We start from the raw sequence: 19735 nt of genomic DNA, 5'->3' as shown, positions 1-19735 counted from the left end.
GTCATCATAAAGAAAGGTGGCTATATTAGTCACAGAATTTTTTTTTGTTTTCAGAAATGTTTGTTGCTAAATTTTGTGTTATATTGGTTTATCTGGTGAAAATAAACAAGTGAGATGGGGAGAGATACGTGAATGTGAATTATTGTTCGTTCATAGAAAAATAAGACATCCACTGAAAATAACACCTAGTCTGTCTTCAGGAGCAAAAATTAATATAAGACATGGTCTTATTTTTAGGGAAAGAGGGTAGTTTTACCCACTGACAAGCGCACACAGTTTACTTGTCCACCATCCATACACAGGTGGCATCTTCATTACACACCCATCTCTGCCCAAATCATTCCAGGCACTTAGAAGAAGGAAACTTGGTGTCACAGGGCCATTACTTCCCCTGTCACCAGCAACTTCATTTGTAGTGAACAAGACTAGACTGGAACTATATAGTCTTCAGCTACAAATCCAGGGTCTGTTTGTGATCTGACAATAATGAGGTTCAAGTATGGAGGCTTTGTGGTGAGCACTAACCTCCTGCTTCTTGCTGTGGAGTGACACATTGTCCCAACTGTTGCTGTGACTATGTGGGGACAATCGCATATCAGAGTCGGTCCCCGCCCCCCCCAGTAGTAATAGGAGTTACATTAAAAGGATAATGCAGAACTTGACTGCTTTCTTCTTCTCAGCAAGTGCCATCATGTCAGTGTGAGCTGCAGCATAGTCATCTATAACTAAGCATATCCTTGCATAGGCTTTAGAAATGCTATTTTACACCTACCTTTAGGTATGTAAATTGCCTCACTGGTTTCTGAATGAGCATGTTTTTATTTAAAAAAAAAAAAAAAAAAAAAATTACCAGTTTGAGCAGAACAAATTAGCAGAACAAAGATCCTCCAATGAAAATCTCACTCTTCAGTGCTCCATGCTCAGATATACTCAGTAGCCCCTAATCCATGAGTTGTCATTATGTACACCAATAGGGACAAATAAGACAATAAATATAATGAACCTTTACTTCCTGAAGCCACAATATCTCTATAGAAAACTCGAGCAGAACAGTATTAACCCCTTAACTCAACCTATTCATAAAATGTTTTCTTTCCTTTGTAGCTATTTATATGATTGCTTTACCCATCTTGCTGCCGCCATTAAGCTTGCAGAGATTTGCTGGCAGGGAGGGTAATAGTTGCCCCCATAGCAATAGCCCTGGAACAGAATAGCAGATGGAAGGACAACCGTGGATCAAACAGAATGATGGAGACATTCACTTGTCCCCTAAAGCATGCCTAGAACGTTGCTATGCAACAGCACAGGCAAATTCCAACAGATATAGTATTAAATCTAATTATAAAAAAATTACACAGCACAGCTTGTCATAACCATAAGAAATGTATTACATATAAAGGACAATGTTCTGATAGTTCATAAAGAAACCTTGCACAAAACCGGTTTCTATTTTAGAGAAAAGTGGTCTGCGGTGATATCATGCTTCTTGCCAAGAAAACCTTGAGCAGGTTCAAACTCCAAAGGCACAGTATGGTATTTCTTCTTCATGTCTTTCTCAACAAGCTGTAACACATAGAAAATAAAATTTATGATATATATTCACAATATCTCCTTAACAATCTGACAAAAACACTTTATGGGCTCATTCACATCTGCGCCCGGTCTCTGTTCATGCAGGTTTCCGTTTCCTGCACAAAACTGAGCAGGAGACGGAAACCTGCAGGACTCTTTCATACCCATTAATTTAAATGGGTTTGAAAGATGTCCGGCCGTGAGCGCCGGTGAGCGTTTTATGCGCTCTGCAGCGAAACAGTTTTTTAAAATTGGACATGCAGTACTCTATGTCCGATTTAAAAAAAAAAAAAAAAAAAGAAGAGGTTTCGCCGCAGAGAGCATAAAACACTCACCGGCGCTCACGGCCGGACCCGGTCTGACAGCTTTCCGTCTTCTGCATGCAGAAGTAATGCATAAAGGCCAGGGTAATGTCCAGGGAAAAAAAAAAATCTCTTTCCTCGCTCATTGGCAAGAAAATGGGTCCCAAAGTCAATTCACTCAGCTCTTTATATACCTCAATGTAAGCCTTAGGCCCGTTCACATGGGGCACAGGACAGCGTATTTTGGTCCTGATTGGTCAGAATAGGACCAGAACGTGCCTGCCGTGGCTTCCGACAGTCGCGGCTTCCCACTCCGAAGTAGGCCCAAATTAATGGGCCTAGTCCAGAGGGTGCTGCCGCGGGGCAGACAGCACGGCTGAATCAGACGCTAGCGGGAACAAACCGCATAACCTGCATAAGGTTCTGTAAACCTGCCAAGTATGATACTTTAGCTATGAATTGACTTCCCCTATGTCTGCATGGCCAATTACAGGTATTCCATAGACTTTGCATTCTGTTGGCAGTACATCCTGTTTACGCAGGTAGTTGATTTTTGTACCTGCATAAAAGATACACTCAGCATAGGCCAATAGTCGGGGACAACCATTCATGCAAAGGCTGGTGTTCCTGATTGATGGCCAGCATAAAGGGACCTTATAGCTTAGTCATAGTGTCTCGCATCCTGTGTGTAGATCTAAATATTGCTATTCATGCATGCATCCCCTGTGGCTGGAACAGATTTCTTTCAATCACTTTAGTCTCTTTGTATAAATACAGACATCATCAACTGATCAACTGGAATTAGTTACTAGGAAACGACAGCAAAGAGATTTGCTAATACGGTAATTCCCAGTGTAGGCACATGAGCCAGTTTTCCTTACCTGAACGGACGACAGCTCCAGAAGCTCAGAAATGTCAGTCTCTTGTGCGGACAGGGCTCGGCTAATAACATTAGCAGCTCTCACAACATTTGGGTAGTAATGATTCTGCAGAGCCTGGTGTTAATAAAAGGGAGCTCATATTAAGATCAGGGATGTAAAAGGGAAAAGAAATAGTGTAGTTCAGTTAGATTAATTCAGGTTTACTATAAAATCAGATCAAGTCAGATTTTCGAAGCAATAACATACTAGCTGCCAGCAGCCACCACTAGAGGGAGCTTGCTGTGCCGCTATTGAGTTCAATATATAACAGTATGCAGCAAACTTATAAAGCTCCCTCTAATGGCTACTAAAAGGTTTAATTTCATTCAAAGGTTGATAAACCACAAGTCAACATCTAGGGTAACTACAGTACCTTCTGAGGATGTAATGTATAGCCCGGGGGATGGGATGGGTTGGGGGGGGGGGGGGGAGTAGGAAAACAATTACCGACTCAGGCTTCAGAAGAATGCTTAATTATTCTTATGTTATACAAATTTTTGATATAGTATAAATTAGATGAATACAAATATTATAGATTTACTTTAATAGGAAATCAGTCGCTAGTTTTTAAATGAACCACTTTGAACTGGAAAGAGCGTGAATCAGTAGTTTGGCTTACAGAACCCTGAATTCAGCAACGGCTTGCTGTGGATCAGAATGGCATGAGGAAATTTTCATTCCAACGAATGATTAAAAGGGTTGTACAGGATTAGTAAAACACGGCTGCTGTCTTACAAACAGTCCTACAAAAGTCCATAGGTTGTGTCTGGTATTGCAGCTTAGCTCTATTGTTTCTAAATGGAGCTAGTCTGTATTACCACACAGAACCTCTGGGCAGATGCGGTAGAAGGCCACCATGTTCTTCTATTCACGGATAACCCATTTAAGAAGGTAATCCCTTAAGTGTAGCTAAACTGTAGCAGGAGGAGGATTCTCACATGGACACCACAGGACAGCTCATTGTTACGCATCACCTTAGGTTCTAAATAATAGCATATAGTAACTGTAGTTTTACCTCCAGCTCCCACAGAGAACTTTCCAAAGCTCGACATTTAGCTGGATCTTCCTCCTCCATGATAAATGGATCTGATGCCAAATCTAAAGCAAGTAAAACAATCATCATTTATTTGCACAAAACCTAATATAGTTTACAGTTATTTCATCACCACTTAACTTCTTGATACCCACAAACCACATTCACAAGTTTAAACATTCACCACACCCTCAGCTTAGGTAGTATGGGGTTTTCCATGTACTAGAAGGAGTACAAGATAAATAACATGTTTACTTAAGTCATATATGCAACATGTAACATTGTGTACAATGCTACACACATCCTTGCCCTGTGCCCAATAGAGTTTTCAACGGTGAATTGCTCCTGATCTCTAAGAATTATCAGGAGAATCTCATCTTCAAAATGAATCCAAGGCTATCTCAATAGCTCTTATGGATCCTGAGATAAATAATATAATAATCCTACTAATATTATAAATGTGAAAGTTGGTGTGTTTGGATGTTTGTTCATCAATCACACCCGAATGGATGAATGGATTTCTTTGAAATTTCACACACACATACATATTGGCCAGGAAGGAAAAATAGGCTACTTTAAATGTGTCTCACTCACCCCAAATCGCCACTGCGACCCTCAAAAGTTGTCTCCTGCTCCGCTGTCGGCCCTGACATGACGTGAGCGTAGGTAGTCACACGCAACTCCTATTGGTGCATGGCGGTGTGTGGGTGGGATAGGGAGCCAGCACAGTGGCCCCATAGGTTTGCGCCAAATGTGGGCGTGACCAGTGCGCAAGTGCACTTTGCTGAACATGGTGGCTGCCCGCATGTACCCAAACGCCGCTGACATGCCAGCTGGCCACACATTGCCTCATGCCGGCGTAGCATGCAGCAGCGCAACCAGGCCTAACGGAGCCAGCTGCACGTACCTGCGTACTGGAAAACAGATGTCTCGGGAAAGACCACACATGCTGGCTGATGTTGCGGCCACGATACACAGACCTCCCAGCATCTACATGGTGAGTGATGCGGGTACAGGTATCAGTAGGTTGGTTAGGGGAGGGGGTGTACAAGAGGTGGTAGGTGCGGGTGGTGGGGGTTGGGAAGGGGGTGGGGGAGGGAGATGTAGGATGTAGATGTAGGTGCGGGTGGGGGGTAAGGGAGGGGGGCCGGAGGCGCAGCAGCGGGGCCGTGGGGTCCCGGCCCACGATGGTGTGGGAGGGGCCTGCGACGGCTGCAAGGGAAGGGGCGTGGGGGCCACAGGTCACGCTGCAGGTGGTTCACACAACGGGTGAGGGGCCGCGGACAAAGTCGCGGGTATAGCTAATAATATAATAATAATAAAAACACACAACAGAAATGAATACTCATCTCTCCTAGCCCCTGCTGTCTGGCTGTGAGTGATCGCTGGCAACTGAAGAATGTGACAGGTCTCTTGCTGATCATATCGGAGAATCAGCTGTGTTATAGAGCACATATTCTGATCACCCTGTTCTGGGACACTGTCAGTTATGACTGCCCCAGGATCAGTACTGGACACAGCTGCACTGTGGATGGTGGGTCTGTACAGACTCACCAATCACAGTGATCGCTAGAGAGGGGAGACTTGTAGTGGTCCCTCATCAGTCACATGAGAGTCTCAGCTGCCGGCAACAGCTAAGCTTCAGATGCCCAGCCATACTCCCTGCTAGAGAAAAGACCCAGAGCTGGGATGTGACTGTATGTCCTGATGCGCTAATGAAGCTCTCTCCAGGACATACAGTTACATCGTGGTGTGCCCAGGAGTTAAGGATTATGAAGAATGCAGAACAGAGAATTTAGGGCATGTTGTATGGATATACTCCTTTACATGATAAAGGTGCAATTAAGAAATGTAGGGAGGAAAACAAATATAGATATTACGCACAGGTATCAGGGAACACAGGGTGTGCTAACAAAACTTTCCATCTCCACTATCCTGAACTATATAAATCATCGATTCATGTGACTTTCACCAAATTCTGACCTTCCCATCAGAACAGTACCAGGCAATGTCTCCTAATGCTCTGGGATGCAGCTTTGGCACAATTTTGGGATCTTGCCTTTCTGTCTCTCGACAGCAGCAATGACACTAACTAGTAATCGGCTGTTACAATCCAACAATGAGTTGTGTTTCCAGATTTGTAAACTGAAGTATCAGTGTTTTATTTGGCTGCAATTTACTTCACTGTGCACTTGTTTGTCAAAATGATTCTTGACATTCGCCTAAGACTCCTTTAGCTGATGAGTTGTAAGTCCATGGAATGTTTTCTTTTTTTCATAACACCATTGCACAAGAAAACCCCACAAGATTGGCAGCTTCTAAAATATTGGCCCCAGCTAGTGTAACACCAAAGACGACGCCTTGTTCAAAGGCTCTCAAAACCGGACAATTTTCCCGTTCTAATGTGGACTAACACACTGATTTGTGGAAAATTACTTTGTTTGACATAATGCTCCATGGTCAGGTTTTTAAAATATGAAATTTATGGCCAGGGTTACGCAAGACTTTCTGGGGCCCTTCTGGTTAATTTGAACTATTACAGTACACAAGAATGCATACAATGCACTTGGTCTCTTTGGGGCTGTAATATCATTTGGCAACAAAAAGTCCTAACATGTCTGAGGATAGGTCTAACCTTCCGCCGCGGGTCGATGGATGAGGGGTCGACAAGCTGGATGTCTCCGGATCAGGTTACATATAAATGGAATAATCATCATCAGGGCTTGTGGCGATGCAGTGAGAGACAGTCGTGAAAGGCGTTTGGCAAACGCAGCAACAAGGTACACAGGTAAATGCCTGGAAGAACACATAAAGGAATGTAAATTGTAAGCTGCTGCAGAGAAGTCCCATGTAACTGCCAATTAGGAGAGTTTAGTTCTTAAATAAAGGTGTTGTAAATCTTACGTAGATGACAAGAACAAGTTAGCCAATTCAAAGAAGCGGGCACGGTATTTCGTAAGAAACACTGAAGGATTCAGCAGGGAGTACAGCTTTTTATAGAAATTTGGATATTCCCTGAAAGATCAAACAGAACATACATATCAGTGATGGGTAGTGGCTGCAGCTGACAAACTGTACAAGCTATACATTATGCAAACTGTACTTCTTAAAGGGATTCTACCACTAAACCAACATTTTTTTCTAATTACCACATCGGAATAGCCTTAAAGGCTATTTGTCTCTTACATTTAGACGTGGTCTCCGCGGCGCCGTTCCTTAGAAATACCGGTTTTAACCGGTATGCAAATGAGTTCTCCGCAGCAATGAGAGCGGGCCCCAGCGCTCAAACGGCGATCGGAGAGTCCCCACTGCTGCCCAAGAGCTCACTCCAGCGCCGCCTCCATCTTCAGCTGCAACCCCGCCTCTTCCTTCTTCCGTCTCGGTCCAATCTCCGATGCCTGCGCAGTGCGCTCCTGTATTGAACTACAAGAGCAAGAGCGGAGTCCCAAAAATGGCCACCGGCCATAAGGAACGGCGCCGCAGAGACCTCGTCTAAAAGTAAGAGACGAATAGCCTTTCTTAAGGCTATTCTGACGTGGTCATTAGAAAAAAAATGTTGGTTTAGTGGTAGAATCCCTTTAAAGGGGTGTTCTCATCCCCAACACTTATAGAATATTCACAGGATATGCAATAAATACCTGACGGATGCAGGTCCTACCTCTGCAATGTCTGTCTTTATTACCACATAGGAGCACTTTTTTTTTTTAAATATATGTGCATACAGTTGTAAGAGAATTGATATTTAACAGTTACATGCATGTGAGGCCAAAAGATAGTAGAGATAGCTGATATATAGTGTACGTTAAGAAAGCAGATAGCTCATAACATGTGAACACTCCCTACAAGCGTTAAGGCATTTTATTATGGTTATCAATACACCCTGTGGGAAGGAGGGGGATTTAAGATTGGCTTTTCCTCTGCCAGCCTATAGATGCTAGGATTACTAAAAGGCCCAGCTTCTTAGTTGCACATGTTGGGAGGCCCCATGTACCTGAAGTGAAATGTAATCTCAGGGACCGGAAGAGATTTCAGGTATAACAGACCAGATTTCTGCCTTGAGTTACAGAAAAACGGATCCTGTCCTGGTCTGCTTCTCCCCCCACGATTTATTTTTTACTCAGTGATACATAAAAAGCATAACAGCTTTTTACAAGTCTACAATTGTAGGGATACTTTACCACATAAAAATATTAAGAAATAAATGACATTTGTGTCCCACAGCAATGTGATAATATCACTAACACAAATAGTAACAAATCCATTACTTACAAATTATGATGGTGAATCAGGTAAAAAAGTCCATCTAGTGCAAGAAGGCTTATGGATCCACCTGAGCAAGTGTTCAAAAAACAAAGGCGTTTTTTAGAAAGTAACCTGTAGTATATTCTAGCTGTAATGTAAGCTATACGTCTTATGTCTGCTCACCAATATCATATGCCGCAGTAAGGAAGTCTATCATCAAAGCAGGTTTAAGCATGTGAGGCAATATGGAATCATGAAGCATGGAGAGCACCTTCTTGTACTGTCTCACAGTTAGCTGGAAGCCAAATAGTAAATATCAGAATTTCCTTAAAATGATGACAACACAAAAGAAGACAACCATGTAGTTCTGGGAAAATAAACCAGGCCCGGAGAACATACCTTGTTCTTTAGGAAGGCCATCCAGACTCGCTCAAAGATCTTCCTATGCTCCTATAAGATAAAGCATGAACTATTACTATCAAGCCAACAAACTAGAAGTAACATTGTACACATTAGTACACTGTACTATTGGATTTACCTTCAGTTTTGCTGGCTTCCAATCATCTATTTTTTCTAAGTTAAAAACATTAAAAAAAAAAAAACAGTCAAAATATTACAAGAACAAAAACTTCATTTTATTAACACCAATGTTATAGCAAATCCATATAAGTATAAAGGAAATTTACCGGTTGAAGTCTGACTACAGAGCATTTTTCTCTGTCCGATCAACAGGTCTAAGAAATGGCCCAAAAGAACAACTACTGACTTGACAGATGGAACCTCCTTGTTTTCAGAGGAGACTATAATATTATGTGACCATAACCAATTACCATTTGACTGACACCCTTTGCTGTAAAAGGGGGCAATCTTTAGCTTTACACTTTTGATGGTGCTACTATCTATTCATGTATTAACCCCTTTGTGGCGATGCATAGTTTGCTTACACTCATCTTTGTTTATTTTTGAGAACTAGGGAAAATGCGGCAATTTATTAAAAAAAAAAAAGGCAAACAGCTACATGCCTATTGAGGCCTGCCAAAGACAAGCTTCAACAGGCATATAGTTAAAACATGCGGCAATATTGTCACGCGAAAGCCATCATACTGGACCCAAGAAGAAAGAAAGCTGCGCTGGGTAAGAATTTTTTTTTTTTTTTTTAACTTTGGGGGCCCAAAAATGAAACTGTTAATACCGCTCAGATCGCAGGTATAAGCACCATGTCTCCTCTGTATAATACAGTGGAGACTCTGTGGCTATGGCAGCAGCTCAGCTCCTGAGCACCATATTTAAACATCCAACTTTCACTGTAATAGTATGACGGGTGTCGGTAAAGGGTTAATGAATATGCTCCATCACCACACTGCTTGCTAAGCAGCACATGATTAAGTCGGAGTTGCTAGCTGGCAACCAGAGAAGGAAAGTACCTCAAAACTGTACCTTCACAGCGACAAGTATAGCTTTAGATTTCTTTTGTGTGTGCTTTGGGGAGGCAGGTGCCACAAGTACAAGATGTGGTGGGAAGTTGGGATTAGGGATAATAGTAAGAGTTAATTTTAGTGTCCAATGGTAAACAAAATCAAAAATAACCTTATGACCATTGTGAGAAGGAGACAGGCAGTGCTGGAGTCACGGTATATCTCCCCCAGATTTCTGACATGTGTGGTCCAGGTCTGGAATAGGCCTCAGCCCCAGGTGTGGGCCCTGGGCTTGTTACTGGGCCATAAAAGGCTGCAGAGCCTGCACTTCAGGGCAGATCGTGGGAGGAGAGGAGGCACCTGGGTCTGTCCTGACACGGAGTCTGGTGAGACTATATTGCACACTTTTTGTCGATTCGTGTGGCTGGTAGTAAGCCACCCGTACAGTTAGTGCTTATTGTTTTGAAGTTAAGGCTGTATTTTATTTTGCTCATTTTGTACCTGACGTGAAGGTACAAAATGTTTATTTGTGTAAATAAACCCGTTTTCTACAGATTTTGTGTCCCTGTCTCTGACTGGTTGGGTCCGCACCATTGCTGCTACCGAGCTACCTTCCACACACCATGTTCAACTTACAGAACTGCAAACCTGTCTATAGATAAACACTGAACTCTTAGTTATATTGTGAGTTTGCTATGAAGCGCAAAAGAAAAAGTGATGGTGTTGCAACTATTCAGAGGTTATCTGAAAAACTGCAACTTCATTGACCACTGTGAGGAAATCTATTTTTACGTTGTATCAGTGCGTTTTTTTTGTTGTTTTTTTTAAACAACCCACACATTTATCACACATCGCAACACATATAAAATGTATTCCTACCTTTTTGTGTTATGAGGTAGTTTGTTAATTCACCATCATCTGGCATATTAATTACCGAAAGAAGCCATATAACATTTTCCAGGAACATAAGTGGAATGGGCTGGAAAAAAAAACAAACAAAAAACATTTTTACTATCCTATATGTGCGTTAGTGTAAATAGGTTTCAGTACTGATACCCAGTACTATTAACCTCGATATCTGAAAATACTAATATCCTTAAGTAAATGTATTAACAGAAAAGCTTGGGTGAAATTATCTGCCAATCCAACCTACACAAGGTGCTCGCTGTTAAATATGGGTTACTCTAGGTTGTGTCCACCAGCAGCACATATAAAAAGCGGACATGCCTGCTCACAGCACAATGCCCTATTTACAGTGTGTGCTGCTCCTTTCCTGCTTCTGATAAACCAACAGGAGGAGTTGTATGGCAACATACTGTGTGTTTTATTACACAGCTTGCAGAATTATAGGATTATATTTATACATGCAGGATCAAGTAAGACTTCAGATTCTTGGAAATGAACTTGAAGTAGAAAACTATTCACATCGTATGATAAAAAGTAGGGCAACAGTCTGGTACTGTAGTGTAGGAATACTTAGAAATTTTGGTGAAGATGAAAGAAGAGATCTGACTTCAATGAAAATGATTATTTAAATTTTATACAATTATTGATATTGTATAGTTTGATACATATTAACTTTCATACAAATAGAATCACTAGCTTTTTAATGAATTAGAGGGACTTTACTGCTTCTGAAGAACTATGGCTGTCAGCAGTTGGAGCCGGAGCATGAATCAGTCTGTAGTTTGGCCTATTGATTCCATAACTATGTTTAGGAAGACAGTACTTTGTTGACTCATGTGCTCCCAACTGCTCTGCTCTACTTGGCAGTCACATGGTTACTGGTAGATTGCCTACCCAGTAAGAAGTATAGGACACAGGAACCAACATCAAGGAGCGATGGATGAGCAAACGGGTAATAGTCAGAAATTCTCACAGAAATTTTCATTATTTTTTAATCAAAATTACATATATCTCATTCATTTCATACACTTGTACACTTAAAGGGATTCTACCATTAAAACCTATTTTTTGTGGATAAGACGTCGGAAAAGCCTTTAGAAAGACTATTAGTCTCTTACCTTTAGATGTGATCGCCGCCGCGCATGCCGGCCATTTTTGGGAGGCCGCTCTTGCTGTTCAATGGTGTCTCACTGGCAGAGCCAACTGTGCAGGCGTCAGAGGTGACGCAGGAGGAAGACGACAGAGAAGGGGAGGATCTAGCCGAAGATAGAGGCGTCACAGGATCGTGTTCTCGAGCTGCAGTGGGGACGTCCCCATCGCATTTTCAGCGCTGGGGCCCACCCCCATCGCTGTAAGAGAACTCATTTGCATACCGGTAAAAAACGGTATTTCTAAGGAATGCTGCGGCGGAGATCACATCTAAAGATAAGAGACGAATAGCCTTTCTAAAGGCTATTCCGACGTCTTATCCACAAAAAAATAGGTTTTAATGGTAGAATCCCTGTAAATGTCCAATAAATTTGCAATGCACAGTAAACTGACTTTCATAATATCCAATGATCACATTGCAGGCAGTTTGATACAATAGTTTCAGCTGCATTCTGTTGTTTCAGAGAATTTCTAAGCTCCTCTCCTCATTCAGTGTCTGTATAGAGCTTTCTCCCTATCAAATCATACTGACTTTACTATGAAAGGCATCCAGAATAATACTACAACCATAGTCAAATTCTGACCAACTTACCTCCTTAGTGTTCTGGGCTTGTGCAAGACTTTCATTGATCAATGACATGGTGTAATAACGGACATCATCATATTCAAGAAATTCTTTGAACCGATCTATTACATGGCCAGTAGTGTCCTTTTTGTACAGCAAGCCATCTATAACAATCTAAAGGGAAAACTATGTAAGCCAACAAACAGTAACCAAAGTACAATGAACAGTTTTACAACTTCACAATGGGCCTTACCTTCAACAAGTGACGTGGAAAACGGTAACTGTCTTTCCAAGTGGCACTTTCCAAAGGGAACTTTCCTTCAAGCTGGACAAATTTCATGAGCATGCACAATGCCATTGCCTGTAACAAGAGACGAGATCAGCTAGATCTTAGTTGGCCATCAGGTTAAGATAGACATGTCTATTAAAAAGGACCTTTCACGTCCTCGGGCACATGCAGTGTAATACATCACTAGAAAGCAGACTTCGGCTTTCCCATTCTGTGCCCCCACTGAAGAGCTATCGTTGCCATTACCATAGCTCTTCAGTGTGAGAAGGGCGTTTCTAACAGTCTGTCAGGAACGCCCCTCCTCACAGTAGCGTCTATTGCGCTGTATTGTGAGAGGGGGGGCATTCCTTACCACCCAGCCATGACACTGAGCGGTGAGGAACGCCCCCCGCACTATACAGACACGACCCCTCTCACAGTACAGCGTAATAGACACTACTGTGAGGAGAGGCAGCGATAGCTATTCAGCGGGGGCACAGAACAAGAAAGCCGATAGTGAACTGAATTCAGCGCACTGTCGGCTTTCTAGCAGTGTATTACGTTGCATGCGCCCCAGGATGTGAAAGGTCCTCTTTAATAGAATTTCTTACAAATCAACTATAAACTCAATAATCTCTCAGACCAAGACACTGACTTGTAATTTCTGACAACTTTCATTGTAGTTCTCAATGTGTAAGAATACTTACAACATAGCCCACCATACATTATAGGATGTATGACATAGCTCTAGCACCGTGAAGTGATAGTTCAGCTCTGAAGTCTGAGACAGAACCTAAGCTACCTACTTTGTCAGGCAGAATGGCATAGCCTACTACATTAATCTAAAAAGATACTATATTTATACAGAGATTCTGGAGAAATAGATTAAAAGTGAATCTGCTATTTTAAAAGGATGAAATCAGCAACATGACACAGATTGAACATTGTCTAATACTACCCCTTCTCTACACCTTCCTATTATACCTTAAGGTGCAAGTGTGGTTTCACTTTTTTTTTTTTTTCTCGAGGGGTGTTTGGTGAATATTTTCATAATATACTTTAACCCAGTTTGGCAATGACAAACATTTGTAATGCATTTTCTCAAAAGACTCAAAGCTCGGGCAGAATACGGGAGTAAGCGGCTACCATATAACTACTTATCCCTGGTACCTTCTAGGGTCTGTTCAGCAGAACAAGCCACTATGCTTCCCCTTTCAGTAGAGAAAAGGTCCTAAAGTTCTCCCTAGTAATACTCTAAGCTTTGCCAAAGATAATCTGTCATGTATGCACAGATGTAGCAGCAGACAAAGGGGGTAAAATGTCACGTTAAATAGCTGTATAAGCAGCTTTACATCATCTAGAAGAGTGGTTCTACCAACCTAGAACAGTTCATGCTGTACATAAAGACAGTCAGCAATGTTGTTTTTAAATAGTGATCTTGATAGCATATGAAAGTGGAGAATCTCACTCTTTATATGAACCATTGTTGGAGATACAGTTATCTGATGCGACAACCCCCTTTTGGAAACTGCTACATATTTACATAACGGCAGTACACTGTGTATAGATAGACTCTCCCTTTCAATGCTAAATTAGTTAATATGTCGCTAAGAACCTTGGGACCTATTTTCTACTAAAAGAACAACAGGTTAATAAGGAAAGTATAATATAGAGATGTTCACCAAACACTACTGTATGTGCAGTTATGAGGCCTATAAGGTGGGGCTTTCTCCCTCAGGAAGGTAATAAACCTTCCCAGTGTTCTCTAGGGGAGCACCGCTATAGATACAGCCGGCTCCCCATTTCAGCAGCTGAACGATTTCATGCAATTACTGAAAACTGCAAGGACTTAACGGTACATCCTTTCAGAACAAGTAAGGAACCACCTGGATGTATATAATCCAGTGATGGTGAACCTATGGCACGCAAAGCAGTCTATGCTGGCACACATGTGGTAGCCCGGATCGCTCACTAACGGGGAATCCGATATATGATTCCCCATTGATGAGCGATGGCTGCCTTTAGTTGTATGTGCAAATGCACATACAGCTGAAAGCTGTCAGTGTAGGCCGCAGATCGCGTGACCGCGGCCTACACTAACTGCAGAGTTTGACTTCTACCCCAGAGCAGGCGCAATGACGTGAGTCATCAATGCCCGCAAACAAAAAGAAGTGGACGTCAGTGGCTCTTCATGGGTAAGTATAAGAGTAGGTGAATGTGTGTGCGTATAATACTGGGGGATGCGTACTGAGGAGCATATAATACTGTATGTGTGGGGTACTGAGGAGCATATAATACTGTATGTGTGGGGTACTGAGGAGCATATAATACTGCGGGGGAATATTGATAAGCATATAATACTGTGTGTGGGTGCCACTGTGGAGCATATAATCTTGTGGCAGGGCTACTATGGAGCATATAATACTGTGTGGTGGACCTACTGTGTAGCATATAATACTGTAGGGGGTGCACTGCGGTTGCATATAATACTGTCTGGGGTCCCTTCACTATTTATATCACACAGTATCTGTTTTATAGCAGACTTGATATTAGTACAAGATGTAATAACATTGCTCGGTCATTATAAAACAGATCCTGTACAATGTAAATAGTGAACATTTAATGTTCAAAGTACTAAATGCAGAGAGCTTTACATTTAGTACTAAGTTGTTTGTATTATTGAAAGCTGTGTAAAACCCCATTCACATGGCTATAATTTATGGATCCATAACTGTCCGCAATTGTGGATCCGCACAGTATTAAGGTTAAATTGCCATGTTGGCACTTCACAATAATTTAGTGGGTTTTGGGTTGCAGTTTGGGCACTCGGTCTCTAAAAGGTTCACCATTACTGATTATAGTCTATGGATGGTCCAGAAAAGGTTTGAAGATCTTGATAGCCATACTGACCGGAACATCAATAAAATCAGAATACAGAAACTCCACTAGACGTGACAAACAGCTGTTATAACGGTCCCGCATCCAAATCTTGTACTTGTCTTCAGCACTCAGTGAATCTGTCCAAACAAACATTTGCATAAATGACTTCCACAAATATTTAATGAAGCAGAAAATCGTTCACGTTTATTCTCAATGTACTGAAAATGTAAACATGTGAAGTTTCAAAATGAATAGAAGAAAATGGTGCCCTAAAGTCGAATGCCATTGCACTGTAGTCCCCCATAAATACCTCATAGGGCATCCTTTAATAGACTCCTCCCCACTCATTACGATGCAGTTGGAATTTTTTCTTGCCCCAACCATTTCCAAGCAATCAGCAAAGTTCATTTTGGTGTTTGATATACTAACTTGACCCTCTAAGGGTATGTTCACACAGTGGAAAATGGATTCCGCATGTGAACATACTGCGTGGCTAACTGCAACGGAATGCCAATGCAATGCACCGGCATCCTGTCGCGACATTCCGGTCTGGATTAGGCCCGAATCAATGGGCCTAATCGGAAGGGAGTCTCGCGCCACAGATGCTGCGGCCGAGTCAGCCACGGAATCCGCGGCAAGATTGGGCATACCGCTTCTTTTTTCCGCTACTAGCTAGCAGAAAAAAGAAGCAAGCAGCTCCCATTGAAGTCAATGGGAGCCATTTTTGGCAGCGGATTTTGAGGCGGATTCCAAAAAAAAAAACTCAGTGTGAACATACCCTAAGAGTTGGTAAAGATGTTGGTAAATTCTTCTTATAAAAAAATAAATGAAAACACTCAACAGACCCCCCAACTGACAGTGTCTGTGGGTTTTCTGTTATGGAATCCATCACTTTGCTGGTGATTTTTTTATGCATCTGTGCCAGAGTGTCTTAACATAACCACTGATGCTTGAACCTAACCCTAAGGGAAAGTTTAATAAATAGCAATGGAATTCTGGTATATTAAAAAGTTTGTATTCAGTGGTCACTTGTAACCATATAGAAGTGATAGTACACCAATGTAACTCTCCTGAATGTGTACTTGGGAAAGGACTCCTCGCTACCGTATATTCAGATGGAATCCCACCCTATTTTTGAAACCAAATATAGAGAGAAAGCTGCCTTCTAAACACAGCCTAAAATATAAATCACATCAGATACCATGGAGTTGTCCAAGCAGTACTACTGCAGCTTTCAAGTTTATGCTTACCAGAATCACGGTCATCTTCAGCTGGAAGGTCACCAATATAAATATCTCCTTTCTCAAGTAAGGCTTCAAAGAGCCTAGTGCAGGTCCGAATTGCCATAAGAACTACATCTTCTTGTTCAGACTATACAAGACAAGCAGTACATATTTAATATTAGTGTACATGAAACATAGGATCAGCAAAGCTTCATATATGTACAGGTGAGCACGTAACCACTGAAGACACCCACCGTAACGGTTACCAGAGTTATGATAGGTTTGTCATATTTCTCTTGCACCAACTTCAACGAAGCTGAAGACAAAGTGCCAAGGCTTTTTATAATACACATTGTGGAGGATGTCAGCTTGCGTAAACCTTAATTTTGGATAGCAGACATGTGGTCCTGCCATGTGGTCTTTCACGTTTATTTAGAGAGCTCACAACCCCCCTCAGCCTTCAGGGGGTGCGACCTCTCTCCAGTTTCTTATCCAATAGAAACGCGCCAGGACTATTGTTACTGAGTGCCTACAATCTAGAGATTGAAAGGGGGTGGCACAAGTAGTCATACAAGCCACGGGAAAACAGACTGTGCCAACACTGCGACCAAGGGGCCCTAAAAGATGAGGCTCACTTCTTGCTACACTGCACCAAATACTCTACTTTGAAAGACTCTCTGCCCACATCCCAGACTTCACATCTGCAGACGAGAAGAGGAAACTCTACATCCTACTAGAAGAGGAGACCACTGTGGAGATCGCTGCCCAATATGTGTCAAGCTGCCACCAAACAAGAGGAAGATGAGACCTCAAAGACTATTAACCCCCCCCCCAACCACAGACCTTTAAGCCCGCCCACCCACACCCAAATGTCTCAAACAAGAACGATGAGACCCCAAGGGCGCACGTACCCCCCAAACTACACATGCCATACCCACTCCCTTCTCCTACCCTCAACCATTCTTTGCTTTGGCAATACTAAATATTTTTCTTTGGTTATGCTAATAAAGCCTCTTTGTATCTTGTTGTTACAACTTCTCCACCAATCATGTTATGCTAATTATGCAAGTAAATCCTTCTCCTGCCTATGCAATGTATTATATACTGCTTCATTGTCATCATTAAAACAGAACCACCATTTACACCACAGCTGAGTGCATTTTGTGCGTATCCCTAGCATATGCTACCATGTCTTTAACAATTTGAACTTCAATATGGTGATACTTAGAGCAGATTGCGCTCACAACATCTATATTTTCTGTTTCTTTCTTCACCTGTACACAGAAAACCAACTTTGCAAATTTTACAGACAGACCAGTAACTGCAGATTTCCACAGATCACTTCTAAGCATAAACATAGGTATTACCCGCTTTGTTTTAGGTGAGCCAAACCTTACCCGGATCAAGACATCCTACTAATATCCTACTAATATTATAAATATGAAAGTTTGGATGTTTGTTCCTTGATCATGCAAAAAACAGATTTGGATGAAATTTGTCACGTAGATAGTTTGTAACCTCGATTAACACATAGGCTACTTTTTATCCCGGTAAACGACATGGCTTCACGACTGTTATGAATTTATGTTCACATACTATATTAAACTGCTCATGGCAGCAAGCTGAGAAAGCCGGGTCTGTTATCTCTTTATGTAAACACACAGCTAACCCTGAGTCCATTGTGTACCTGCAATTGCAATTTATCTGATCTGCATCAGTGCTGACACACTGGATGGGAAAACACCTTTTTATACACCTGATTATATGATGTCCCAGTGAGCTGCTGAGATGCCGGAACAATCACAGGCATTCATGTTCAGCAGCAGGACAGCTTGAGAGCTGCCGAAACGTCGGAGCAGGCAAACCATCAACGGCAGCAATTTGCTGAATATAAGCGGATCATCAACACGCAGACGAAGTCGTGGGCAGGGGCTAGTAATGAATAACTGACACTCAAGCTAAACCTCCACGTTACAAAAGGGCAGCTTTTTTTTGTTACAGATTTTGTTGCGTGTTTTTGAGCCAAAGCCAGGGGTGGATTGAGCACAACAGTATAAGAACTTCCTATATATTTCCCATTCCCTTTGCAGCCATTCTTGGCTTTGGCTCAAAAAAAATAAAAACGCAACAAATTCTGCAAAAACAAATACTTCGAGGAACGTACTGTGCATGCGTGAAATTGCGGTGTCGGCACTATGGCCACGGGCATGCACAGTACGTTCGGCAAAGTTCTCCGAACAGAGCGTACTGTGCAGGCGTCCGACATCAAGCTGAAGAAGGAAGGGGAGGATACAGAAGAACATAGAGGCGGCACTGCAGACAGTTTTCGAGCAGCAATGGGGACGCCCCCCATCGCATCTCCTGCGCTGGGGGATGCCCCCATTGCTGCGAGAGAACTAATTAGCATACCGGTACAAACCGGTATTTCGAACGAACGGCGCGGCGGAGATCACTTCCAAAGGTAGGAGACGAATAGCCTTTCTAAAGGCTATTCCGATGTGTTACCTAGAAAAAATAGTTTTTTAATGGTAGAATCCCTTTAATTATAGTAAAAAATCTGAATCACACTAGTGTTCAAGTCTCCATTATCCGGGTCTACTTGGGAACCTGAAAAACGGAGTCCTTATCTGCTTAAAAAGCGGTTACCCTATAACATAATAGGAGCCGCCAGGTTTCCATCCAAAATTGGCAGCTAGAAAATGCCTAATGCTCAGCTAGTGGTTTGGAATTGGCAGGGGTCTCAGGCCTCACAGCTCCTTCAACCTAATGTGAATGATAATGTACAGCAATATTGTCGGGGTCTTTGTAACCTTCTTAGGAGGTAGGGGCATAGTTTTAGCAGTCCATGGGCGACCTATGAACCAAGAAAAGCTCGGGGTACAGGCTATATATTCGCTCATCTATCATGGCATGCAGAGGGTTAACATGAACCGGAAGCACACATCAATGCGGCCAATACCAACATACAGACACGCACACACTTACCTCCATATATTCGAGGATATCAAATACAAAGTTCGCGTTTGCCCGGTTCTCAAGCACCTGCCGGAGCTTTGCGTACAGCTCATGCCTCACCGAGTCATTTTCCTTGCTACAGACCCGTTTCGCAAGCTTTTCCTTGCGCGCAGCCATGTTTGCACACGTGCAGGATAAGATACCGTTCTGATGCACATGCGCGGAAGGAAGCGTACCAAAGTGTGACGTCAGAGTACGAGGCGGTAACCTGGCTGTTGTGTGTGTTCGGGCTGAGCTGCTGCCGG

General features: G+C 42.4%; 1 protein-coding gene across 1 annotated transcript; it reads right to left on the bottom strand.

Annotated features, from left to right (window-relative positions):
* Positions 1 to 1108: 1108 nt before the first annotated feature.
* NOC4L (nucleolar complex associated 4 homolog) lies at positions 1109 to 19607 on the bottom strand. Its single transcript, XM_075275001.1, has 15 exons — positions 19461 to 19607; positions 16503 to 16623; positions 15283 to 15389; positions 12358 to 12465; positions 12132 to 12278; positions 10364 to 10463; positions 8608 to 8642; positions 8469 to 8519; positions 8253 to 8364; positions 8097 to 8157; positions 6732 to 6842; positions 6463 to 6623; positions 3810 to 3892; positions 2756 to 2869; positions 1109 to 1563 (listed from the first exon to the last, which is right to left on the bottom strand). Exons 1-15 carry the CDS (start codon positions 19605 to 19607, stop codon positions 1447 to 1449), a joined length of 1575 nt encoding a protein of 524 aa, XP_075131102.1. The 3' UTR covers positions 1109 to 1446.
* Between the last annotated feature and the right edge of the window lie 128 nt (positions 19608 to 19735).

Source organism: Leptodactylus fuscus, chromosome 1 (genome assembly GCF_031893055.1).
Source record: "Leptodactylus fuscus isolate aLepFus1 chromosome 1, aLepFus1.hap2, whole genome shotgun sequence".
NCBI lineage: Eukaryota > Metazoa > Chordata > Amphibia > Anura > Leptodactylidae > Leptodactylus > Leptodactylus fuscus.
This window is presented reverse-complemented; position numbering and strand designations above follow the sequence as displayed.

Excerpts from the sequence above, each read along its gene's own strand:
- NOC4L (XM_075275001.1), bottom strand. The coding sequence starts at position 19,607 with ATGGCTGCGCGCAAGGAAAAGCTTGCGAAACGGGTCTGTAGCAAGGAA. Across the intron at positions 15,390-16,502 it reads TGAAGATGACCGTGATTCTG|ATTCACTGAGTGCTGAAGAC; the intron begins GTAAGCATAAAC and ends TTGTTTGGACAG. Across the intron at positions 8,365-8,468 it reads TGGCCTTCCTAAAGAACAAG|CTAACTGTGAGACAGTACAA; the intron begins GTATGTTCTCCG and ends TTTGGCTTCCAG.